This window comes from Pteropus alecto, unplaced genomic scaffold (genome assembly GCF_000325575.1).
Source record: "Pteropus alecto unplaced genomic scaffold, ASM32557v1 scaffold86, whole genome shotgun sequence".
Classification (NCBI taxonomy): domain Eukaryota; kingdom Metazoa; phylum Chordata; class Mammalia; order Chiroptera; family Pteropodidae; genus Pteropus; species Pteropus alecto.
This window is the reverse complement of record NW_006442109.1, coordinates 12,132,434-12,158,829: the sequence shown is the minus strand read 5'-3', so window position 1 is coordinate 12,158,829 and position 26,396 is coordinate 12,132,434. Positions and strand designations below refer to the sequence as shown.

The following is a 26,396-nucleotide window of genomic DNA, read 5'->3' as shown; positions in this document are numbered from 1 at the left end:
TAAGCTAGTGCCTCCTGACAGAGTGAGGCATTCACTTCAGAGTATTTCACTGCACAGTACCTCACCTAGGAAGAGCTAAGTATCTGGGACTTCCCCTGACTAGGGCCACCTTAACTCCCTCCCACTGCCTAAGGCATCAGGGTGGGGTCTGATCCAGGCAAACAAGAAGAGTGGTCCAGGGTAGTCCCCTTCACCACACCTTCCACTTTCCCTGTATTAGACTTTGGCTGAGATCTCAGCACACAGCTGACCTCCTACAGGAGCCACAGATCAATATCATCTCCCTAGTATCACCCCCTCCATAGACAATGATGACTCTTCATGGATGTCTGTTGCTTTGTGCCTTGGCATGGCTCACGAGATTTGTCCTGGACGATAGAGAGTGATCTATGATAGTTCGAAAACCCTGAGACAGAAGCCCATGCCCCATAATGCCCCCTCCCCTACATGCATGCAGATTCCCCCAGACTCTCCCTATGGGTTTGACCACTGGGCTACTGAGGCAAATATGCCACCTCAGACTTCTTAACTTCATATGTTCAAAGTCCTTTGCCCTTACCCTTCTTTCAAAGAAAATATCAAGAAGTAAAAATTAATTTTTTTTCTACTAGATGCCCATGAGTCTTTTCAGACTTAAGTTGAAATCGTCTAGAAGTGCCAAAGTCTGGCCCATCGTCAAGGTTCCAAAGGTGTTTAAACATCCTGCATGGTCAGTGGCCTTGGACCTGCTGGACAGGAACTATGCTATAGGAGATTTTCTTTGAGTTCATTTCCACACTTCTTTCAAGCTAAGAATAAATTATTTATGTCCCCAATACCTAGAATAGAACCTAGCACACAGTAGATTATTTATTGAATGAATCTATTTCAGGTAGGATTTACCGATAATGATAGATCAGTGTATCCAAAACTTTCACTTATACCTGGAATATTATTTTTATAGATCAGTGTATCCAAAACTTTCACTTATACCTGGAACATTATTTTTATAGGAATATCTCTGTGTGTGTGTGTGTTTCTAAGAACAACTAACTGCATTGTGTGTGTGTGTGTGTGTGTGTGTGTGTTTCTAACAACTAACTGCACAATATCGTGACTATTAAATACATTGGGAGTGGTTATTTATATTAATATTGTAAAAAAATTCACCTCAGTATTCTACTGAGCATTTTAGTGCTGTATCTTTATTCATAATTCTTCTTGTACATTCATCTCTTAAACTGACCTCCACAGCACAAAGCAGCAAACATTCATGACACCTATGGTGTCTTCTCATGATACTCCATGTGAGCAGCCACCTCAGTGACCAAATCACTTGTTTCCTGCAGGTCCACCATCTTGCAGCAGCAGTTCAACAGGACCGGGAAGGTGGAGCACGGCTCGGTGGCACTGCCGGCTGTGATGCGCTCGGGCTCCAGCGGGCCCGAGACCTTCAACGTTGGCAGCATGCCCTCACCGCAGCAGCAGGTCATGGTTGGGCAGATGCACCGAGGCCACATGCCCCCCCTGGTGAGGCTTCTGAGCACTCGCTCTGCACGTCAGTATGATGCGTCTGGTGTGCAGGGAGGGACACCAGCCATGGGGATGGATTGTGTGTCATCTACACTCTTGCTAGCATCTGTCTCAACCATGGCTCTTGAGCTGAGCTGTCCTGATGCTTAACTCCCAGCGTGCTTTCTTTTAATTGGATGGTTCTGGTAGCTCCCTGTCTAGGATCACAGTTGGCCTCTGGAGCTGGAAGAGAAACAGGGACCTCTCCTTGTGACTGGTGATTCAGAAGTAGAAACCTGCTTCCCTGCCCTAGCAGCATCAAGCTGCTAATTAGCCCAGATACACCTCTTAGAAACAGACCAGGTCTGTAGTGAGCCACACTCTCCCCTGAGTGGCTCATTGGTCCCGTCCACTGTAATGGTCTCTCTGATGCCATGCCTCTCTCAATTCTAGTCAGGGATCCTGTACTATTGGGCAAGAACCGTTTGAAAGGTGAAGAGCCTGAAAGCTCAGAAGTAATTTAACTGAAGAAGCATGTTGGCTGTAGGTTTGGGTGGAATCCTTACTTATTTATGAAGAATGCTAGTATAATGCACGCATTTCCCATGCCTGAGATCTTTTTGTCCTCAGTACTCAAGAATTGGTTCTCCTTAGCTACCCTGCAAGTATTCTTTACGAGCCTACTTGTCAGTTAATTAAGTTCTCCAATGAGAGGTGGTTCGGGCAGTTGTTGAGATGTACCCTGGTCCACTTTCTGAGCCAGAGTTCAGTTTAACCTTGTTTTGTGTGGAGGGCTTTGTTGGTACCAGGAGCATGTTATGACTGCCTTATATACCTGTACCTTTGCAGACCTCTGCCCAGCAGGCCCTCATGGGGACCATCAACACAAGCATGCACGCGGTCCAGCAGGCCCAGGATGACCTCAGTGAGCTTGACTCATTGCCGCCTCTTGGCCAGGATATGGTAAATATTGTTCATGGTTTTCATTCACTGTCTCTGCCCTGACAGAAAACAAGGTTATGCACTCTGTCTGAATTCAGTCAGGTGAATCTCTGTCTTCAGCTAGGTGAAGTCGAAACCCATGTCTTTTTCAAGATGAGTCTTTGTCTCTAGATTAGAGGTTTCCAACCTTTTTAGTACCAGGGAATGGTGCTCCTATGAGAATCTACTGCCTAATGATCTGAGGTGGAGCTGAGGCGGTGATGCTAGCGCTGGGGGGCGGCTGCAAATACAGATGAAAGTTCGCTCACTAGCCTGCTGCTCACCTCCTGCTGTGTGGCCCAGTTCCTAACAGCCACAGACCAGTACCGGTCCATGGCCCAGGGACTGAGGAACCCTACTCCAGGTTATAGCCACAGGAGAGAATCATGGGGTGATACTGGCTATTGGCAATACCTGGCAAGGACTAAGAACTTGGACTCTAGAGTCACATCATGTGGGCTTACATCCCAGCTCCACTGCTCAGTGGCTGTGAATATCTGGGCAAGTTTCTCTAAGCCTCCATTTTGTCATCTGTGAGTAGTGTGGTTGTGAAGACTCTACAGTCATGCACAGAGTTTTTAGCACAGTACCTAACATATGGTGAGAGCTCAATGAGTATTAGCTGTTTTTTGTTATTAGCATTGATTCTCAAACTTCAACGTGCATCAAAATCACCTAGAGGGCTTGTTAAAGCAATTGCTGGGACTCTCCTGCATTTTTTCTGACTCAGTAGTTCTGGTGGGGCCTGAGATTTTGCATTTCTAACAAGTTCTCTGGTGATGCTGTTGCTGTGTTTTTGGGCACTGTGCTTTGAGAAACACTGGGTTACTACTTTTAAGCTCTTAGGAGGGCAAGATAATTAGCTGCCTTCCTGTAGCTGTTGCTACATAAAATCACATAGCCCCTTGCAGCACACATCGTGGTCCATGGCCATCAGCAGTGTCAACACTTAGGATCTTGTGAGAGGTGTAGAATCTTAAGGCTTATCCCAAACCTCTGAATCAGAATCTGCATTTTAGTGAAATTCTCTGCTGTTTTGTGTACACATTAAAGTTTGGGAAGCACTGGCTAGCACTATTATTCTCAGTCGCACTTTGTGTATTAGAGTAACCCGAGGAGTATTTAGGACAAAACCTAAGGCCTTAGGGCTCAAATCAAATAAAGCTCTGTCGCTGGGGATGGAAACTGGGTATCAGTGCTTCTTCACCTTCCCAGGTGATTATATGGGCAGCCAGAGTTGAAAACCACTGTTTAGGACTGACAAGACCCTCAATAGGGTCCAATACCAAAATATAATTTGTGATGTCATCTTATCCATCTAGGATTAACTCCTCTGAGTTTTCCCTGAACACTGTGTTGTTTGTTTGTGTACTTGTATAGATGTAGGGTGCTGCTACCCTTAGTGCTATTTCTCCCAAGTACTCAAAATCATTTACTATTTGCTTCGGGGGAACTTCACGGTGGAAATACATATGGCAGACACCCAAATCCAACACAATTGTAAGATAGAGTTTTGAAATGTTTGTTTTTCATGTTTCTGTTTCACCAAGTTTCAAAGAATTGGTATACAAAAATTATTATAAGTGCTAGACACATCCTGAGCCTAGATGTATCAAAACCAGCTGGAGGGCCTGAGCCAATATTTTTTTGGAATGTTTTACGAAGCAAATCAGCACCTTCTATTACCCCAGGGTTGCCATTATTGATGTAAATGATCATTTATTGGCTAAGTTCAGAAATGCTAGAAAATAGAGAATTTGCTATTTATAGGTTCAAACGAACATAAAGTATAAGAGCTGGAAAGACTATTAAACACCACTGAATTCCTTCAGTAGAAGAAATGCAAGGCACAGGACACAGATGTAATTTGCCCAAGATCATGTCCCTTGTTAGAGGCAGAGCTGGATTCAGAACAGGGATCTTGACTGGAACACAATCCCCGTAAAAAGTGCCACAACATTCATGTGAACTGAAGACACTCCCGCACTGACAGAGAACATTCTTGGGCTGAAACACCCTCATTCTAAACTTGTTCTCTAAAAACAAGATGAAATTCGCACCAATTTTAGTGCTGATGTGCGATATCATGAGACATCAAATATTCTCATGTTTTTATTGAATTTACCTGAATAAAACCACATAGAATTTTTCTCTAAGGTCTTAAAGTTAATAAAAAAAAAAAAAAGTAACCAATTTGAGAAACTGAGAATTTTCATACCATTCTGTACCAATAAATGAGCGAGAGGCCTGTTAAGGACATTGTTTAAGACGATTTAAGGGCCTCCTTGGTGCTGGCCCAGTAAGAAGAGTGTAGCCAAAATACTGGTCTCATTTTCTGGCACAACTTCTCTGGTTTCCTAGGTTATTCTGTGCAATGATTGTGTCACACAGTTGTCTGGTTTTCCAGGCGTCTAGGGTATGGGTTCAGAATAAAGTCGACGAATCCAAACATGAAATTCACTCTCAAGTGGATGCCATCACAGCTGGAACAGCTTCAGTTGTTAACCTCACTGCCGGTAAGACCCTGAGGGGGTTGTGTTTGTGGTGTGTTGTGGTTTAAAAAAAAAAAAAATGTTCTTTGATTGAAACAGATTTTCATATTATGAGATGACAGTCTATTTTTAGGTACCCCAAATACTTCAGGCATTTTCTCCCACTGACCAAGAAGAAATGTGGGGAACACATTTCATTGTGTCTATATCATGCATCATCATTAAAAAGCTCTTCTCATTGTTTATCAGTAGGTTGGACATACTTCAAAGTGTATTGAGGCTAGTTTCTCCCTTCTGGGAGCTTACAATCTGAAAATGGTTTGAAAGACTAGATCTGTCATGTGTGCCTTCTTCTGTCTTGTCCAGCAGTAGTGTCTCCTGGCACAGCATGACTCTCCACCTTGCACTGTCAAGTAAGAGCCAGGAAATATCTTGGCTTCAATGTACAGCATTACAATGTTTCAGGAGCAGAGCTGACCTTCCTAAGTTGCTGACAGTGGCCTAACAAAAAGGGCCGTGAGATGCTGAGACTTCCTTTGGAATTTTAAAGGTGCTTGTGCTCAGTATTTCAATGTAGGAGGCCTCAGGGAGAAAGGACCCTGTGGAGAGCAGCACCTTGGAGACAGAATGCTATTCACCTCACCGTGAGCATGCCGTGCTTTGTGTCTGACTCCTACAGAGTGGTGGGTGACAAGCTGCTGCAATGTGGCTATTTACCTCCTGCCCACCTGGGCTCTCCTCCCCCTTCACCACTCTCCTTTGATGGAGATGGCTTCTCTCTGTCCCAGGTGACCCTGCAGACACTGACTACACAGCTGTGGGATGTGCAATCACCACCATTTCTTCCAACCTGACGGAGATGTCCAAGGGTGTGAAACTGTTGGCGGCCCTCATGGATGATGAAGTGGGCAGTGGGGAGGACCTGCTCAGAGCTGCAAGGACCCTCGCTGGGGCAGTGTCGGACTTGCTGAAAGCCGTACAGCCTACTTCTGGAGAGGTGAGCTCTTGGGACAAGCAGTGACTCAGATTCTGATGAGACAGGTGCAGCTTTTGAGCCGTTCCTTCCATCTTGGTGGGGCATGTTCCCACGCTGCAGAGTTTAGAGAATCTGTGGTTCAACCTTCAACACTAGTTGAGCTCTTAGTAGGAAACTTTCCTTCTCCTTGCTCCCCAAATTTGATAAGGTGAAACCTCAGATATTAACACATATGTCAAAAACCTTTAAAAGGGATGCAAGTTTTGCCCCTTAATTTCCAGAAAACATGTATCACCTTCCTACCAACTGAATGAGATTCATTAGTTGAACATTTCAAATCTATCCACCTATTGCTGGTTTTTAAGACATGAGGCATTTCCTTACACAGATGTCACCAGGACGCTTATGTCTCCTGTCTGGAAGGTAGTCGGAGACTCTCGTTTAGGTGCAGGAGGAGCCAGTCACACCAGATTCCTCTCTCTGCACTGCCATGTCTATTGGCACCATGGAGGGAGTGCATTTTCTTTCCAACCAGTGTGTGCTCTTTGTTCTTAGCCTCGGCAGACAGTTTTGACCGCCGCTGGAAGCATTGGACAGGCCAGTGGGGACCTTCTGAGACAGATCGGAGAGAATGAGACTGATGAGCGATTCCAAGTAAGATATTTGCAGCTCATAATCTTGGGAAGGAGCCTAAGTGATGGTCTAGACCCAACTAGGAGAACGGAATGTAAAACCAAACCTTCCTTGTGCTATCAAGAATAAGTTTGAGGTAGATTATCTGGTGGGTGAGGTCTTTGTGTGTTAATTAAAAAATTTTTATAACTGAAAAACTCATTTTACTTTTATCATAAAACACTTATTTAGCTATTCTCACTGGTTAATACACTGGACATTTCTTTAAACACAAAAGTAGAGGGAGTAATGTCATGAACCCCTTGTTTCTACCACCCAAACTTTATAGTGATAAACTCATGGCCAATCTTATTTTCTCTATTCAGGGGCAGTTTTAATTGCATCATTGGGGAGTTCATATATAAAAGTGGAAATGCGTGCACTCTCATGCATTGCACTTACACACAGCAAAGGCTTTCCTTTGCATTCAGAGGTGGGTCTATTGTCTGTGTCATCTAAAGTCACAAATGTGGTGAAGTCTTTTTTTGTCATCCTTCTTTTTCAATACCAAGGACATGTGCTCTTTGTCCTCTGACAGACAGCTGTAGCCGCTGCTTGCAGGTAGCTTGATGCACCGCTAGCTCAGACAAGACCTCAATTTGTCTGCCTCTGTTGCCAGCCACCACAGAAGAGGTGCCGAGGCCTGCTGTTAAGAGCTTCAGGCTAGGATGAGCTTCTCTTCTCACATACTTGCAGGCAGAAACCCTTCACTCCTCCTTCTCCTCCTCTTAAGTTCTAATTTTGCAAGTAATATATCAATACATTCTAATTAAATGATTATAGTCTGCGCCTGGTTCTCTGGAATATGCCCTTTTTCCAAATCCTATGTTATATGCACTGTTTGGGAATTCTGTAGAATTCAGAATAAAAATATCATTCGGCTTTTTAAGTTTCTTGCTTCATGGGTGGCAGTTTCGTGCCATTTTATCTAGAACTACTAAACTTCATTAACATAGCATGCATCACTTACACTAAGAAAGGATCGTGTACGTTGTACTACATGAAACATGCACCTTCATCCACAGGTGTATTTGTTTCTCCTCTACTTTCCACATACCTATGGTGCTGAGGCCACAGGACTCATTCATATTCTGCAATGCGGTAAAACATCCGGTGCTTGACTATTCAAGACAGGATGAGTGTGAGATCCATAATTTAGTATCCTGGAAGCCATTTCTATGCTGAGATGGCCAGTTATAATTATAAAGAGAATTAACTGCAGACCACATAAATATGTTTCACTAAATCCAAATATATTTCACTAATTGTGTCCCTCCTTACTTCTCCTTAGCAGATCCCTAAACTGGCCTTTGCTTTTTGTATTGAAGCAGGTAATTCTTTGTAGGCAGTTACCTACTTATGAACTGTGTAAATATGTTGGTTTACTAGACTTTATCATTCTCAAGTGGTCAATTTACTTTCCTTAAAAATATATTGCTTTCCCTAAAGTGTTTGGGAAACTTGAAGGAAAAGTCACAATTCTTCCCTACGACATCTCACACATCCTCGTATGTTTGCAGACTTTGCCTTTATTTTTTTCTTCAAGTGTTTTCATCACGTATAAATGCAAACTTTCTGCTTTCTAATGTTTGTTTCCATTCAGACATGGTAGGGCAGCAGTTCAGGTTCAGGGGGCTTTCTTACGAGGAAAAGGCCTGACTTCGGTTTCTGTGAGGTCTCTAGGCAAACACCGGTACAGTGAGGTGATCCCGCAACCCCTTGTCAGGAGCAGGCTTTGGCTTGCTGACGCTAGATTTCTTACTCTCTGTTTTTCGGATTCTTGAGATCCTATCTTAGAGCTTTTCTTGGGTCCTTCATGTACTGCATGTTCCCAGACTTAACAAAGATTTATTTTACACGGGCTACATAATAGTGGTCTTGTTGGAAACTTTGACAAAGGCCTTGTCAGCATCTATAACTGTAGTATCACATTCTTTTTCTAACTGTATTTTTTTTTAATTAATAGGATTAGAGTTTCTATAAATGAGCCTAACAAAGCACTTTAGAACAATCATGAGTCTTAGTCCCTGTGTGAAAAGATGGATTCGTTATCAAGTGAAAAAATACGACAACCCACTTTGGAAAGTTATTTTCCTAAATCTTCTTACTAATTTGTGACACTCAAGTTGTGTTTTCATTTAATACTGAGATATAGGTGTCCAAGAATTGTAACTTCGAAGGCCGTGTTGCGAGCAATTGCTAAAAGTTGTGTGGCAAACAAGTGCCAGTCCAGTCACAAAGGCATCTTCAAATTTCAGGCTTTGTTTTTTCTCTGGACATCCCATAAAGACTGGACTGAATTGTTCCTTTAAGACTGCTTGGTTTTGTCAATTTTAAAATCCACTTACTTGATGTTTCTGATTTGCCTGGATAGCATATAGTCTTTTCTCTGTGTAAAATTACATAGGCTAAACGGTCTTTCCAATTTATCTTCTCATAAGATATCTTGTTGTAAAGACTGTGGGTGCCCTTTGCATTCAGAATAAAAAGTGCTTTTCGTTATTATCCGATGAATTAATAAAGACTTCTGACCACATGTCCTAGAAGAAATCCTTCACATGTTTGTTCAAAATGAAAATGGCTCATATGTTTGGGAAGGCATTTCCAAACCAAATAAACTACCTTCAGTATTAAAAACAAACAAGTAAATGAAAAGTAACAATGGTTATTCTTCAGTTCACACAGATGAGTGAAAAAACTGGTGGGCAGAATCAAAGGATTCTCCATTCTGCAAGCAGAATGCCTTTTGTTGAGTTGAAGCATAAACTGATCTTTAAAGGCTCAAAGTTCCTCACATCTTTGCTGAGGTCACAGCTTATAGCTAGTTTATTTATGTAGGCTCCCTTCCCATTTTTTATAACAATTTAATCCCTGTGCAGGAGACTACACAACACACGTTCAGAGCATTCCTTAGCTCTTGAGACGTAGGTGGTTTCTGTGCATGTCCGACGTTGCCCTCTGGAGGCAAAGATGTGACTGAATTTGCGGTGATCATTTGGGTCCTTGTGCAAAGTAGAAAACCAAAAGATAAATTTTCAAGTCGTAGTGGGCCATAACTTGCATAGTATTTGTGGTATCTGGATACATTTTCAGCTTCTTCTGATCCACCATATCAACCACATTCAAGAGACATGGTCAGGACTCTCGGTATTGGATAAGTGCATGAATGTGAATCAGTGATTAAAGTAAAAACTATTTCCTCAAATTAGCCTATTTTAGATTTAAACCTATGCTACTTAATGTACAGGAGGCTAAGTTGTTAAGATGTGAGTCTCCTTCCTTAGTTAGCTCAAAAGATAAGTTGACACTTCAGGAAAATAAATGGAAAAAATTATTCTCAAGTACTGAAGGAAAAAGGTCAAAGAGAACAATAGAATGGTCAAGTAGACACCACATTTTCAGGCTGTGAAGGATAATTAGAAAAAAAAGCAAATGATTAGTTTGTTTTTTTTATTTTTCTTAGGATGTTTTAATGAGCCTGGCCAAAGCTGTTGCCAATGCTGCCGCCATGCTGGTACTAAAGGCAAAGAACGTCGCCCAGGTGGCTGCAGACACAGTCCTGCAGAACAGAGTGATCGCCGCTGCCACCCAGTGCGCCCTCTCCACCTCCCAGCTTGTGGCCTGTGCCAAGGTAAGCCAGCTGGGGCCCCTGGCTTTTTCTGCAGAGTGTCACCTGCCCTTACCTGCCTCTAGTCATTGGGGCGAAGCCAGAGAAGAATTCGTTAAAATCGTCTGAGACAAAGAGCTTGCTTCAGGTGTTTCTTTTTTTGGTGATGTGATAGGAGTTTAGCATAAACTGCCCAATTCTACTTTTATCATTTGTTCTTTGCTCAAGTCCTCAGGCAGTGATACTTTTCTGTGTCTAATTGCCATTTCTTCATGACTATCATTGTATCTCCCCTTTGGACTTGTCAATATGTCTTATTTACACATGCATACAAAAGATTCTTGTATAGTCAGCATTATAAATGGGTTCAGAAATAACCCTCAGAGTTTATGAGGGCCCTTTCTTCACCACACAGTGTTAGAGTGAGGGTAATGAGGATCAGGGTCATCGTTGCCAGTTAGGGTGTGTACTATGTGTCATACTCCACCTCATTAATCACCATCACCCCGGTTTGCTGAAGAGGAAACGGAGGCATTAGAAGTAGCTTAAGGCCGCAGAAATTGTAAGTGGCAGAACTGAGTTTTTAACACGGGCCTGACTGACTTCAAATACCCTTTCTACTCCATGCGTGTCTTCACCGAGATGATGCATCAGATGAGAGGTGTTCGTTTCTCAACTTCATGCCAGAACATGTTGTGCAGACCTGTGACCTGGCTCAGCCTGGTGTTTCTTATGCTGTGGTAGGATTTGCAGCATCAGTCGAAGGTGTACTGGATGGTCTCCCTCCTGCTTTCCTTGTTTTACCCTCCTCGTGTCCACAAATAACTGACAGAATCCCCGTTTATTTAAGTACCGTGAAGCAGAGTTCCAAATGTCTCTGATCAAAGAAAATTCTTTTAGATGGTCTTGTTATCCTAGCTCAGAAGATTCCAGAGGGTTTCTAAAATGAGGAGATATAATTGGTAAAATACTGGAAATTTCTCTCTGTAGAAATAGTCAGTGGTATAGACTGTTACATATCACTAATGAAGGTAAAATTAGCAGACATCTAAAAATCACAAAGACGAAGTGAAATAATGAAGTATGAGAAACCACAGTGATGGCTTAGTTTAATTCCTGGTCCTATAAGTAAGGAACAGAGACCCAGAGCAGGAAGTCGATGTGGTAGAAATACTAGCACACACTGAGGACCAAGAGTTGACCTAGATCTGCTCCTGTCTCTCTTCAGGTGGTGAGCCCCACCATCAGCTCCCCTGTGTGCCAGGAGCAGCTGATCGAAGCAGGGAAGCTCGTAGACCGCTCGGTGGAGAACTGCGTCCGCGCCTGCCAGGCAGCCACTGATGACAGCGAGCTCCTGAAGCAGGTCAGCGCAGCAGCCAGTGTGGTCAGCCAGGCCCTGCACGATCTCCTGCAGCATGTGCGACAGTTTGCCAGCCGAGGCGAGCCCATCGGCCGCTACGACCAGGCCACTGACACCATCATGTGTGTCACCGAGAGCATCTTCAGCTCCATGGGCGATGCTGGTGAGGGGCTAGGCTGGGGGTGGGTGGGCCATTCCGGGGTTCCCAGAGGGTGACGATGGTAAGAAAGGTGACGGCTGCCTGGGTGCCTGTCAAGGGCGAGTTCTCATCGCCCTCATTCAGATACTATCTCTCTCAGGCTGGTAAAAGGATGGAAGACTCATAACATGTCCATCCACAGCAGCATTTAAAGATTTAAAAGTTAACTAGGATTTTTTTATATATATAATTTAAGTTCACAGTAAATGCCTTTTATTTTACGAATATCTATGTTGAATGTGACATAGTAAGTCAGTACAGCCACAGGAGGAAGCAAGAATGGGTCTTGGAAAGAAGTTTATTATACTCACAGGTCTCAGAGAGGGAATCACCACATGCCACTCAAGGTCACAAGGGGAAGTGTCAGGTTTTGGTCAGGTCACAGAAGAAAGGATTGAGGGGAGAGTTTAGGCCATAGCCTTCATTCAGGTTTCCATGGGCAAGGCAAGGCAGGGCAAGGCAGGGCAAAATGAACAGTTCAGGATTGGCCAGTTGGAGTAATTTCAACAGGCTCCACACTATCGGGGCAGTCCCTAGTTGCCTGGTACCTGACTCTGGGATGATTAAGGCAGAGGAATGTTGCCTCCTGGCCGCTTGGAGGAGGTATGGCTTAGGACTGGTTAGTTTCCATATCAAAGACATGCTCCTGGCTCTGGACCCTTTGCTATCTCTTAAGAACTGGTGAGCCCACGAGGGGCAGTCTGTCTCCAACCAGTAAGGTTTTTATTAAATGTCAAGCATCATCATATGCATAAAATTTAAAAATATATACAATATAATTTTTCAGTCTATTAGTTGCAAAGTATGTGTCCCCAGACCCAGCTCATCTCTATCCCACCTAAGTCTCCAGAACTGACCACTTAACAACTTCTGTGCAATGTCTGTTTTATCTGTCCAAAAATTTTCGATCTTTCTACAGTCATGTATATGTGTGTAACACCCTCTTTTTTAAAATATATAAATGGAATTGTGTTATACAGACTTTTACAACTGTTTTCACTTAATATATTTTTGACTATTTTTAATGTTGACCTACCCAATAATCTTTTTAATGGCAGCATAGTATATACCATAATTTACTCGACCAGTTATCTTTTTTTTTTCTCTCTCTCTTTTAAACGCCTACTGCATCTGGTATTCCTAAGGGGTCTCCCATCCAAGTACCAACCAGGCCCGACCCTGCTTAGCTTCTGAGATCAGATGAGATTGGGCACGTTCAGGGTGGCAAGGCCGTAGACTCGACCAGTTATTTTTTAATGGACATTCAAGTGGTTTCCATTTTTTTTTGGTTTATTAATTTGTTTTGCTCTTACAAAAAGCATGCTTCAGTAAGCAAAATAAAAATATCTTAATTTTTTTTTTTTTTTTTTACTTTTGAAAGTATATGTAGAGTAAGTTCCTATCAATGGAATTGCTGAGCCAATAGCTGTATATATTTTTTATTTTAAATGTTTCTAAGAAAGTTCTCTCCAGAAAGGTCCCACAATGTGCAACCCCGCCAGTAGTTTGTGAGAGCTGTTTTTTTTTTTTTTAACTTCCTCTTCAGTACAGAGCAATACCTTATAACAAGTATTTTTTAAAGAAAATTACCTTATGCTTTTCTGTGTCCTTTTTACATGATTTAAGAAGATAGCAGTGCTCCACACATTTAGATCTTTTTGTTATTCTTTTGTTTTTGTTTTTTAGTAAAACTTGTCTTTTGGAACACTTATAGACTTACAGAAGACTTGTGAAACCATACAGAGTTGTCGTCTGCCCTTCCCAGTTTCCCACATTTTTAACGTCTTCATAATCCATGGCACATTTGCCAGAACTGGAAGATTAGCATTGGTATGTCCCGTTAGCCAAACAACAAACGTTGTTCAGATTACACCAGTTTTTCCACTGATGTCCTTTTACTCTCCCAGAATCCAATCCGGGATACCTTGAATGTAGCACATTTCGATTTTCCTGAAAGCTTCTCTTACCCTAAATGTACAGTTCTTCAGCATTCTTCTCAAATGACCTTTAGGAAAGGAAGAAGTCCCTTACATTTCGGTAGCTTTGTTTTTAATGTTGACTCTTATACCCCTCCCACTTCCAAAAGGAACTTGAAATAGATTTAAATAAAATCACAGGTATAATATAATCAAACCATTACTAATAATATCAAAACCAGTATTGAGAAGAATAGGGTGAGCAAAGATAAAATGGATAGGGAAAATTGGACCAAGCATTTGAGTGTGAAAGTAGGGTCTATGCTTTTTATTAGTAAAAGCCAAATGACACAAACAGATTATGTGATATTACTTATCTGGTGTTAGGTAGCATGTGAATTAATTCAAAATTTAAAAATAATTTTTTCGATACACATTACTCTAAGAATTTATTATAGGAGCTTTTTTGTAAGAAGTTCTTGACGTGAGGTAATTAATATTTTCTATTTAAGTATTTACTAAAGATAAATGCACATCGTAAAACCACATAATTTTCTTCCTGCCTTCTCTTTATAAAAAGCTCCTCTTTGGTTGTTTAAAGATTCCAATTGGATGTGTTTGGGGCCTGCAGTCCTGGCAGCCACAGGGGGTATTTTCATTTCTGAATCTAATTTGACTGCATTGCCTAGGAATAGAGCGCGGGGGCTTGCTTCTCTCCATCCTTCTTGTCAGAGTAGAGACGAGACTGATGACTCCTGAGGTTTCACTAGCACTTCAGAAAGCAGACAAACTGACCACATCCTCAATCCCACCCTCTAGGTGAAATGGTGCGCCAGGCCCGGGTCCTGGCCCAGGCCACCTCAGACCTCGTCAGTGCCATGAGGTCAGATGCAGAAGCTGAAATTGACATGGAGAATTCAAAGAAGCTCCTGGCAGCAGCAAAACTCTTGGCTGACTCTACGGCTCGCATGGTGGAAGCTGCAAAGGTATTACATTGGATTTGTCCAACTGAAAGGTGAACATTAGCAAAAGCTAGGATTTAGAAGGTAACTTCAAGATAGAGAATGGTCAAGCCAAGTGTGCAGTTTTGTCTGTTTAAAACCTATGTGGTGTTGTAATGTTTCACCTTGTTCAAGTGGGAAAGGAGAAGGTCGTGGAAGATGTGGATGGAGCCGTTTAGGTGTCGACTCAGCCATGGGTAACAAAGTATCTGCTTAGTGAGTGCTCTTTCTCAACTGAGTAATCACCACTGGCATTATTGAAAATGGTGCTTCATCTAAAATTGAGATTTTCAGCAGTAAATTAACTTACACCTGTTTGCTTCCTGCAGCCTTAATGTTACTTGGCCCTCCTTTTGAATTCTCAACGAAACTCTTTATCAAGATTTTACATAGTAGAGCACTTCCTGATTCACTGTTCTTCAAATCCCAGTAGCAATTTAATATTATAGAAGAGTTTGAATAGTTAAGGGTCTGTTTTGTGCTTTTTGACAGCTGTGTCATATGTCATGATGCTTCTAAAAGCCTGTGATTCTTCACTTGGGACTCTTTCAGAGCTCCCTGTGAAACATACTAAAGCACACATGCCTCCATTCCACCCCCAGAGACCCTGATCCACGAGGTCTCTGGTGGGACTGTGTTCACGTATGTGTATGTGTGTGTGTACATTCCACAGGAGATTCTGATGCCTACCTCTAGGTGAGAACTGTTTAAAATGGATAAGGCTATATTTTCCTATGTTGTTTTTATTATGCAATTAGCATGTGTTTCCTGTGGAATTAGAAAATGCAGAAAACTGTAAATAAGAAAACAAAAATCACCTTCAACTTCATACCCTATAGGTAACATGTTTAATGTACTTCTTTGCATTTAAGATTCATTAAACATCCCCACATCTTATCCTGTCTCCCAGGCCTCCAACAGAATAGTAGCTTATCTCAACCAAGTATGTAAATTACTTCACTTAGAATGTATTGTGACATGCAGTGAGCCATGTAGACCACCTTTGTTGACTCACCATTGTATTACTTGAGGGACTGAGAGTTCTTCCAGATACATTGCAGGTAGGGCTGAAGAGAAACTTGAGGGGAAGGGTCTAAACTTCCTTTGTCCCCTTATCTCTGTTTCAGCCAAGAAGCTCTGCCTCTTAACCATCTCTTTTAGCAAAAATACACATTAGAGTTTTGTATAGTAGTTAAATTTTTTAATGGTTTTTACTAATTTCTTTTTTACCCCTTCTAAGTCTAAACAAAGCTATTTCAAGCAAACTCTCATGTTCACAAAAATTATTGGCTAGAACCTTAGTGAAAAATCTCATCCCTTATTTTACAGATGAGGAAATTAAAATTCAAAAAGAACAAGCCAACCATCACATAACCAGGACCAAGCCAGGACCGATGTATACACTTTTGTTTCTACATGTATGGTGTTCCTCAGACAGGAGAATCTTTCACCAGTGACATGTGTCTGTCATACCAATCAACATAAAATTCTGAGAGAGATGAGCAGAGGGATATTTATCTTACCGTCTTTTAAATCATGGATTTCTGACCACAAGTTAATTTGTATGGACAGCCAAGGCTATGATCTCATGTGTTTAATTATTACCATCGAATTTCTACTGCTTAGCAGTACAGTTTTGAAACATCTAGTAGATATTTTTTGTTGTTGAGAGGAAGCATATTTATCATAAAGATATTGCTTGACACATTTGGCTCTCTCTTCCAGATACTTTGAATTACCAGGAAAAAGTAAAATTCAAGCTATGCGTTCAGTGTCTGTGGCATGCTGCCCCCTGAACCTCTTGAAATCTTTATTTTCACCTTCTCAGGGTGCTGCAGCCAACCCTGAGAATGAGGACCAGCAGCAAAGACTGAGAGAAGCTGCGGAAGGTCTCCGCGTGGCAACCAACGCTGCTGCCCAGAATGCTATTAAGAAAAAAATTGTCAATCGATTGGAGGTCAGTAAAGAGGCTGATTTTGTGATGCTCATTTTAGATGCAAAGAGTTCCTGGAAAGAATAATCAGATTAATAAGGAAAAGCCTTATAATGTAAAGGAAGCTAAATCAAGATTAACGATATAGTTTAATGGTTTAGATACTAAGCATCATTCGAAATGTTGGTTTACATACATTATACATTTAGGTTCAATGATTTAGGCACCTTGACACAATCTGAAAAATTGCTTCAGTTCATGGTTTCAGAAAGCCAAAATGTTTTCTGAGTTTGGCATTGCTAAATAGAAATCAAATATTCTTTCAGGAGGACCCAGGATTTTTTTTTTCCCCTGGCTTTACAGGATGTCTACATTCAGGAAGGACCTTTAGCTAAAAATGTGTATATTTTGTTGGAGGCAATGATTCTTTCAGGTCTCCCAATAGAAAATAAAAAGTTTGGTGCAAACTGTGTAAGAAAATAAATCTGTCTCACAAATGTACGCAGGAGACTGACACTAAAATTTGGATAACTAGAGGCTGAGAAGCTGCCTTTCTAGGGTGTAATCCCTCCGTGTGTAGTCTGCAGGATTCTGGAGGAAAACTGGCCTCCTAACTCCTGGAAGAACATGAGAGTGTAAACACAAGGACTCCTGTGGGAAAGTCTGGGCCTTTCTGAACCGTGGCTTCCCTGGGGTTGCTAGAGAACAGTCATGAGCACCAACATTGTGCTTGACCCAGAGAGCAGCCCGTGCTGCTGTGGGAGAAATTTTTTTTTTTCCTAACACATTTAGACTTGGTGCTGCTTATCATTACCATCACCATCTTGGAATTGTCCCTTGTCTTTTTGAGAAAGACAAATGAACAATGGAACTTGACCTTTCAAGCATGCTTATCACTTGTCCCAGGGAATGTAAACCAAATGAAGATAACAGGGCACTGTTAGGTCAGGATCATCAATGGCATTTAAAAGGCAGAGCCTGTGCCTGGAATTCCCTTTCTTACGCGTGCAGCTATCCAATGCCAACACTTTAATGGAAGACACATATATAAATGTGCGTGTGTATATGTTGGCACATTCAAATCACCTCTCCCTCTCCTCTCCAGGTTGCAGCTAAGCAGGCTGCAGCTGCAGCCACGCAGACCATCGCCGCCTCCCAGAACGCGGCCGTGTCCAACAAGAACCCTGCAGCCCAGCAACAGCTGGTTCAGAGCTGCAAGGTGAGGATCCTGCTGCCAGAGCCAGGTCTGCTGTCAATAACCCTGATAGCATTAGAACGCCAAGTGCCCTGGTGATTTGGTTAAGACCGATCATCCAGGCCCCTAATCCAGTTTGTTCCGGCTCCTATGTTCCAGGTGTACACACACACGTACATCTGGTTTTTGTCTGTTAAGTGGATGGCCTATGTGGAGAGAGAGCGTGATTTTTTTTCTTTTGTCTAGATTCTTTTCGAGAGACTGAATCTAAGAGGATCAATGACCAGGCCATTTTCAGGCTCTGAAATAGTAATGAAGCATTGAATTTCCAGAGTGCTTGTCTCCCTTTGTGACATGGGCCGTCGCAGTCAGTCTATACTCATCGTAGCAAGGTTGATTTCCTGCTTTACACTGATTGCACCTCAAGGATTTATTTCATCCTATCTGGCTTCAGTGACGATGTGCTTTGGCGCTTTCTATTGTTACCTATTTATTCTTCTGAGACCTGGGCCTTGATGCCATGTTGCAGCCAAAGGGCACAGTGAACACCCTTGTTGCCTTCTCTGAGGACCCAGGGAGTTGACTCTCCAAGGAGACCCCTGAATGGTGCCAGACACAAAATCTAATTGCGTAGCCATCGCCCGTGTGTTAGCAATATGTCTTGACTCAGGTCTCCTGAAAGTGTTTGCAGTTAGCAGTGGGAGCTGGCCAGAGAGGCATATTGGATTGTGCCTGGGTACTGAGTGCTAACTGCCCTCTCCTTTTTCAAATCTCCTCTGTGAAATGATTCACATGTGAGGGGTGTTGCCACTTCTACTTCAGAAATAGCTTTACTTCCGAGGGGAACCACCCCGGGCCCTCCAAGTCCTGATTCCGGGTTCTCTGAGGTCAGCCCCCATGTCTAGGACCGAGTGTGCTCTAGTACAAAGGCCTCAGCAGTGCAGGAGGGCCCCATCCTCAGAACCGTAAGCATAAAGAAGGGGTCTTTCAGAGAGCCAGCCCCTGGTGGAGGGGAGTTTGTTTACTATTCAGGCTTCAATTCAGCGGCCAGCAAGAGTAGAAAAATAGCATTTTCCCTTCTCAGAGAGCAAATGCTTCTTGTGTCTAGGAAAATACTACAGTATGAATCCCCTTCACCACCTCTGTGAAGAGACCAAAGATGCTCAGCCTGTGGGTATCACTGTTGGGAAATGAGAGCATTACTAGTTATGAGGTGGGAGAGGGGAAGGGAACCAAATTCCTGGAGCCAGAAGTCCTGAGAAAAATCTCAGGGGAAATATTTTTTTTAATCTTTGTTGGAGTGGGCTCCTGAAAAAAGTGACACCAGGGCGGGATGCACTTGGTACCTTCATAAGCAGTGACATCCACTGCACCTCCCTCCTCTACCCTGGGTTTTCCAGTTTGAAAAATGGAAAGGGCTACTTAGAACAGGAAGAGGAGCCATGGTGACATGAAAGCTGACAGAATGTATGCCTGCAAAGTAAGAAATCGAAGTGCCGGAATATGCTGGTAGTTGAGTACTTTGCTCACTTTTCTTCTGACCAGGGGACCACAAGACTCAAGTTTCTTCACCGGTGAATTGTATAGATTCTTTGATTCTAAGGTTTCAACCCTAATGAGCCAGGGTGGTGTGAGTTGGAACTAGGGACATTCTTTTAAGGCCTCATTATGGAGACTCGTCTTGTGATGAATGTATTGGGATCTTTGGGACAACAGGGTAGGTAGAGCACGTGTGGGAGAAGGGAAGTCAGAGGTTCTTTTGTTAGGATTCAGTGTTGATAAGGACCTAGCTGGCAAAAAGGGCTGTACAAATCCAAAGTCTGGGACAGGCATTCCCAGGAGTGATAGCACAGCCAAAAAACATCATTGGGTCATTTTCCACCCTGTTTTGGTAATTCATGCTAGGTGTGCTCAATTTAATTTCCTTGCTTCCTGTAGGCAGTGGCTGATCACATACCTCAGCTGGTCCAGGGGGTCAGAGGGAGTCAAGCCCAAGCAGAAGACCTCAGCGCCCAGCTGGCTCTCATCATCTCCAGCCAGAACTTCCTCCAGGTAACAAGGAAGCATTCACCTTGATTTTATTCAGAACTCCCCACTGGGCAGGGGGTGCCCTTTATCATTAAGGAGAGGAATTAAGGAATTCCACAGCCATAGCAGTCTTTGCAGTAAGCACACCTTGAAGGCTTCCTCTTTATAGGTGCAATTTCAAGAGAGATAGATTTAGCTTGGCAAAGCAGAGTGCTAATATGCAGGGGAATTGCCCCAAGAGATGGCATATAATCCATTTTTCTCAGGAGTATCTTTATTTTTCTTCTATCAGAAAAAAACATGTAATAAGTTGCAAGTTGTGATAAACAGCCTAGTCCTTAGTACTGCCTTAGGTCTGCTAGTTTTCAGAGTGGCTAATCCTATTATTCATGGCCTGGGAAACAAGAAATGGTGAACACATCTTCTCCAAAGATGTGATGGTTTCTTGTGGCAACTGTAGAATTAATAAGTATTGTCAGTCTTTGTGGATGAGGAGTAGATTCATTTTAAGGAAAATGAAATGACATGAGGTTATTAAGTTGTAGGAAAACTCCCTTTTTACATACTTCTTGTAATCAGATCTCTCAGAACTTCCTACCTATGTCTTAAAAACAGTTCAGGTGATTAGGTAATTATCTCCCTTGTCTCCATTTAGTTGAACCATAGTTACAGAACCCAGTATTACATCTATTTGGTTAATTTTTCAAGTGTCATATATCTAACATACAGAGATAGAAGATGAAAAGTTTGATGTACCTCCTCTCATTTTAACTACACACATACTCACACACATACATATGTATGTCTATAGTTTTTTAAATTGAGATTCATTGTGAATCTCAATTTAAAATGATTTTAAATAACATTCTATCATATGACTATACTCACTATTTAACTTCCCATCATTGGACATATAGGTTGTTTTCAATTATTTGCCATCATAAACAACCTGTGATATCATAAAAGTCTTTATGTGTGCTCAAGTCTTTTTACCCTTCTTGAATTATTTCCTTAGGGTAAATTTCTGGAAACAGGATTGTGAGCAGCTTGTTTTTATCTTTGAGACATTGAGAACTGTGGCTTGGACGAGGTGTTTCTCTTTTCCTTTAGGTGGTTGGAGGGCCTGGAGCCAATTGTGTTGTCCCCACTGCTAACAAGATTGTAGGATATGATGGTAGAGCAGCACAGATGTGTTCCAAGGGCCACCCTGTCCCTGCCCTGGTTTTTCTTTTGACTTTCTTTTTTTTTTTCTAATTTTCCTGTCGTAGACATATCATATCTTTTCAAGAATAAGGCAGAATTAGAAATAAATAAAAATGGAATTGGCAGATCAAAGTTTTTACGTTTTAAACTTTCTTTATACCTGTTGTAAAATTGCTCTGCCAGAAGGTCAAATGAGTCTAAATTTACAAATAGCAGTTTATGGAGTGAACTTTTTAATACATTTTTTCTAAGTTGGAAAAAAAAGCATTTAAAAAGATACGTGTTTTTGCCAGTTTAACTGGTAAAATTCTTATTTTTTGATTCTACATTTCCTTGATTTTCTCAATGTTTGTTAAACATTTTTCATGTTTCAGTTATTTGTTTTTATTATGTGAAATAGTCTATTCATGATTTTTCTACACTCATGCTGCTTTTTCTTATAAGTTCTCATGAATTCTTTAAATAGTAAAAATATTAACTTTTGTCCTTAATGTTTATGGTCTGGCACTTAAATGTGTTACAGCTTTACTAATAGCAGTTATATAGCGTGTATTTTGAAACCCTTAAAAATATATATACTCTTTGTTCCACAAATTCTACTTTGAAAAATTCATACACAAAAAAAATTATGAACATGTACAAAATTTTAGCCACAAAGGTGTTTTTCATATTGGAAAAATGAGAACCATACCCAACAATATAGAATTGAGAAATATTAACAGGCGTATACACTGGAATACTATATAGCTATTAAAAAGAATATGTAAAACAAGGAGTTTAAAAAATAGAATTAATAGTACGATCTTATTTTTTAAAACATTTATTCATATGTGCAGACATTTCATGCATGGTGAAATTATCCTAGGTAGTAAGATGTGAGAAGTCATTTTATTTGTTTCATTTTGTCTGCCTATATTTTTTTTAAATAATCTATTGGATATATTTGAAACATACATTAAAGAGCTATTCTAAGAAACACAGAATCATATTTAATAAGAAACCCTCTTTGAAATCTGTTTTAAATGAGAATTTCAAGCTACTGTCCCACTTTTGCCCCTTCCCCAATGACACATCTTTTTTTTTTTTAACATTCCTAGAATGTATTGCCCTAGAGTATCTGATTTGGGGTGGCAGTTTGCAGAGGGAATGTAGATGGTTTTAGAATTCCTTGTTTTAGGGAAAGTAAGTGCTGACTGATATGTGACCTTGCCGTTTGAGTCTGCTCTCTCACTCTTGCTGCCCAGGAGCTGTCTTACTTTCTGCTCATCTCTCTACAGCCTGGAAGCAAGATGGTGTCCTCTGCCAAAGCTGCAGTGCCCACCGTAAGCGACCAAGCTGCAGCCATGCAGCTGAGCCAGTGTGCCAAGAACCTTGCCACCAGCTTGGCAGAGCTGCGTACCGCCTCACAGAAGGCAAGTGGACCCTTGCCACAGCAGTTAGCTTATCGGGAATAGTGCTTTTAATTCCTTACTGCTGGTGTGACCTTGATGCTGCCCAGGGCCTGGACACTGCTGGGCATATTACTTGTTCATTTCTTTTGCATGACCATTAAAGATGTCCTACATATACATTGGCTTTTACTGCTTTTAGCCACAATCTCCTAGACTTCCTCATCACCTTCTGGTAGCAGATGACTTTTGTTAAACTATTTTAGCTTGCACCCTCCCCTTCCTCCCATACCCTGGATCAAATAAGGGTCTATTTTCATAAGGGGAGACTGGTAGTCATCAGTTCCTTCGTGCCAGGTAAATTGTGGACCAAAGTAAGTGATCGATCATATCTTTCAGCTATCATTTTGTGAACTTAAAAACAAATTTTTGTGAAGCAAATCTATCTCAGGTGGTCATTTATATTATATTTTTTGCCCTGAAAGTTTTTCACATCTTAAATGAGAACAATCACCTTAACAAGATCCTCAATTGAACAGAATAAGGGGTTAATGAGTTTGTCTCTGGAACTTATTAATTACCAGAAAGCCTCATTACTGCACTGTTTGATGTGGCATTAGCAAGATGTTCTGGCATGAATTCATTTTTTCTCATTGTAGCAATCCCTTTATAGAAATAGCCGGTCTCATCCATGAGCAAAGGAAGGATAGAAGCTGATTTTAATTCTTACTATGAATAGTGCTACATCACCAAAGAAAATATCCAGAGCTTTAGATTATCTCCAATAAAAAGTACTTTGAGCTATGTTTCTCAAAGAGGTTTAAGGACCATCTGTACTGGAGTCACCTGGGGGCACTTAGAATGCGGGCTCCTGGGCCTCTGCACAACCAAATCAGAATCTCTGGTCATAGAACCCAAATGTCTGCATTTTAACCCGTTTCCTTAGTGAGTCTCAGATACAAAGCCACCTCAGATGACTGCCCTGGAGCAGTGAACCTCAAAGAGGGACTCAAGCAAGACTGTCTATTGGGTACAGAAAGATACCAAGATCTTTCAAGTATTTTATTTTTTACATAGTATAAGGGTTAAGAGTATTGGTTCTAGAATCAGACTACCTATATTCAAATGTTGGCCTTGCTGTTGACTGATTTTGTGACCTGGGCAAGTTAATTTATTCTCTGTGCCTCGATTTCCTCCCCATGTAATATTGGCTCATAGAAATCCATCAATTAGTATTTACTGCTGCTGTTGTTACTATTACCTAAAAAAGGGAATGAAATTAAGATTTTCCAATACTTAATATACTGATCCATAATTACGCATGTATATAATTTATTAACATGTGTAATAGAGGTGCGTGATCAAAATATTTGGAGAACAGTACTTTAAATGATCAAGAAAATGAAGTTTTCTTAAAGCAAATTACTAAGGAAAATACCTATAGTAATTTTCAGCTTGGAAGGAAAATGGTTTATAATCTAGAAATTGGTAAAGGGAACCAATAAGGTGGATAAAAGATTTGGTCCTAGAGTCCTAGATTCATTCGTTCACTCCTTCCTTTCTTCATTTTTTACTCACCACATGTTTTTCAAGCCCCTATGTGCACATATGCTGTGCTGGGTGCCCTGTCTCTAGAACCCAGATACAGTGAACAGGGTCCTCTTAGTCTGAGAGGCAAATGCATTTCAGATAAAAATAGCTTCATGGAAACTAAGTATATCCAGTTATGAGACATACATAATTTATTATTTAAGGAAGTTAGGACTAAGATTATGACTTGCTTCCAGAGTTAGAGGCTCATTGTGTACATCTAGAAAGGTGTTTCATATGTTGCAAAGAACTAGGAACATTTTTCCCAAGCAGAATGTGTACACATATTCCCCACTCTTTTGACAGGCCCACGAAGCCTGTGGTCCTATGGAAATCGATTCAGCTCTGAGTACTGTGCAGACACTCAAGAATGAACTGCAAGATGCCAAGATGGCTGCCGTGGAGAGTCAGCTGAAACCACTTCCGGGGGAAACGGTAAGATGGTAGAACCAGCTAGCAAGTGGAATATTGCATTTTAGTGTCACATTTAGGTGGTTGTTTTTGTTTGTTTGTTTTGGGGTTAGTGTGCCTGAATATCAAACATTTTGAATGCAAAGCCTTAGAATAGCCACATTTCTTTAGAACCGCATTAAGATAGAGATTGCCCTAAGGAGGCCTCTGGTGAGGGTTCTGTGTGTGCCTTCCTGGGCTTTGGCATGGGATCATCGGGTGTCTAGTAATATTCACCCCTCTTTTTCATCAACGAGACACATGCTAGTATTTGAGGCCAGTGTCCTAACCCTGTGGCCTTTTTCTGTAAAGAATGCCCAGTGCAGCTGAAGAACTAGGTCTGGAACTAGGAGTTTTGCCTTCTAGATCTATCTTGTATCATCAACTAGCTGTGGACAAGTCCCATATCTCCTCTCAGATATTTTATCTATGAAATAGGTGGCAGTGAGGTTATAAAAATAAATACAGGAGATTTTCCCAACAATCATGTTTTTTAAAAAAATGTTTACTTCCCAGTACAAAGCACTGGGAAGAACAGTTATGTTATGATACTTTCCAATGCTTATGTCAGAGTTTTCTCAGCTAAAGTTTTACCAATCCTTCTCATTTATATGTACTTCCTTTCCCACATTACCGAACATTGCTAATAGAATACCACCATTTATTAAGCACTGTATGCACACATAGACAAAATTTATCCTGACAGGTACCTTAATGAGCAAGTTCTGTTAATCTCGTTTTAACAGCTGAGAAAACAGATGCAGAGGTTTTCACTATTCTGTGCAATGTTTACATGCCAGTTAGTGGCAGAACCAAGGTTTGAATCCAGATTCATAAGAGTCCAAAACCCATGCTCTTGATCACTCACATTGAAAGCGACCTCTTAACTACTGCTGCTCTTTGGATGAACTAAAGACTTTCAGAATATATAGGACTCGAGGAACATCTAATTTACCATAGAACAATGCCTGGTATATGATAAGCACTCAGAAAATATGTGTTAAATCAGGCTCAGAGAGGTTAAGTCACTTAACTAGAGTCACCCAGCTAATAAAGCCAAGCTTGGCTCTGGGGCTAGCAGTTTTGCAATGTGGTCCAGCTATCTATCCCTTTGCAAAGTCCTTTACTCTAGAGAGACCAGGAGAGTCTTATGTGACATGAATTCTGCCTTTGCATAAAACAACTGATCAGTTAGAATACAAGAAACACCAAGAAAGTTTTAAAGAAATTGTTTGCCCTGATAGAATGTGTGTACTGTGTTGTAACATATTGTTGGCTAGAATGGACCAGGCTCTATTTTTTATTTGAAGGCACTGCCTCTCTTGCAAAACATGCTGCAGGATTAAAGAGCACACACATTCCCTGATGTCTTTCTGTGCTTGCAGTATGCCTAGAAGTTCTCCAAAATGTTGTCCTCATCTAGTAATCAAGTAATTATCTATACCTTAGGCCTTTACTGACTTTATTCTCTGAATTATTTATTCATTTTACAAAGCAAGATGACGTCCTGTTCGTGAGAAGCAAGCACTTTGCCCATTTTCATAATCTCATTTGCACACTCCAAACCTCTATTTCTATTGCATATCCTTCTGGTTAGAGCTCCTCAAAGTATAATGATCAAACTGAACAATGTTAATGGTCTCACAGGCCAGGAAGGTGGTACAGCTGGATGTCCGCCCACTTCCTGCCAAGGCATAATTTATTCTCGCTAAGAATTTGTCGCAGACTTTCTAAATTAGCTTCTAAAGGCATAATACTAATAGCTAACATTTCTTGAGTATATACATTAATTCTCTGAAAACCTGAGCTTGGTATTACAATCTCAAGAAGCCGAGGCTTGTAGAGATTCAGTAATTCACCCCATCCCTTGTAGCCGGCAGTTGAGGGAAGGGAGCAGAGGGCAGTGGTGTGAAC

At 41.3% G+C, this 26,396-nt stretch overlaps 1 protein-coding gene and 1 pseudogene across 1 annotated transcript in view; one reads left to right on the top strand and one right to left on the bottom strand.

Moving 5' to 3' along the window:
• The window catches only part of TLN2 (talin 2), a 397,436-nt gene that overhangs the window by 255,119 nt on the left and 115,921 nt on the right, over positions 1-26,396 (top strand). The window contains exons 16-28 of the mRNA XM_025038744.1: positions 1,329-1,509; positions 2,341-2,454; positions 4,880-4,988; positions 5,753-5,961; positions 6,496-6,594; positions 10,076-10,243; positions 11,448-11,742; positions 14,514-14,680; positions 16,524-16,652; positions 17,734-17,847; positions 19,762-19,875; positions 22,332-22,466; positions 24,339-24,467. Coding sequence (XP_024894512.1) covers positions 1,329-1,509; positions 2,341-2,454; positions 4,880-4,988; positions 5,753-5,961; positions 6,496-6,594; positions 10,076-10,243; positions 11,448-11,742; positions 14,514-14,680; positions 16,524-16,652; positions 17,734-17,847; positions 19,762-19,875; positions 22,332-22,466; positions 24,339-24,467 — 1,963 coding nt within the window. The remainder of the gene's footprint in view (positions 1-1,328; positions 1,510-2,340; positions 2,455-4,879; positions 4,989-5,752; positions 5,962-6,495; positions 6,595-10,075; positions 10,244-11,447; positions 11,743-14,513; positions 14,681-16,523; positions 16,653-17,733; positions 17,848-19,761; positions 19,876-22,331; positions 22,467-24,338; positions 24,468-26,396) is intronic.
• Positions 12,898-13,016, bottom strand: LOC112469755 (annotated as a pseudogene).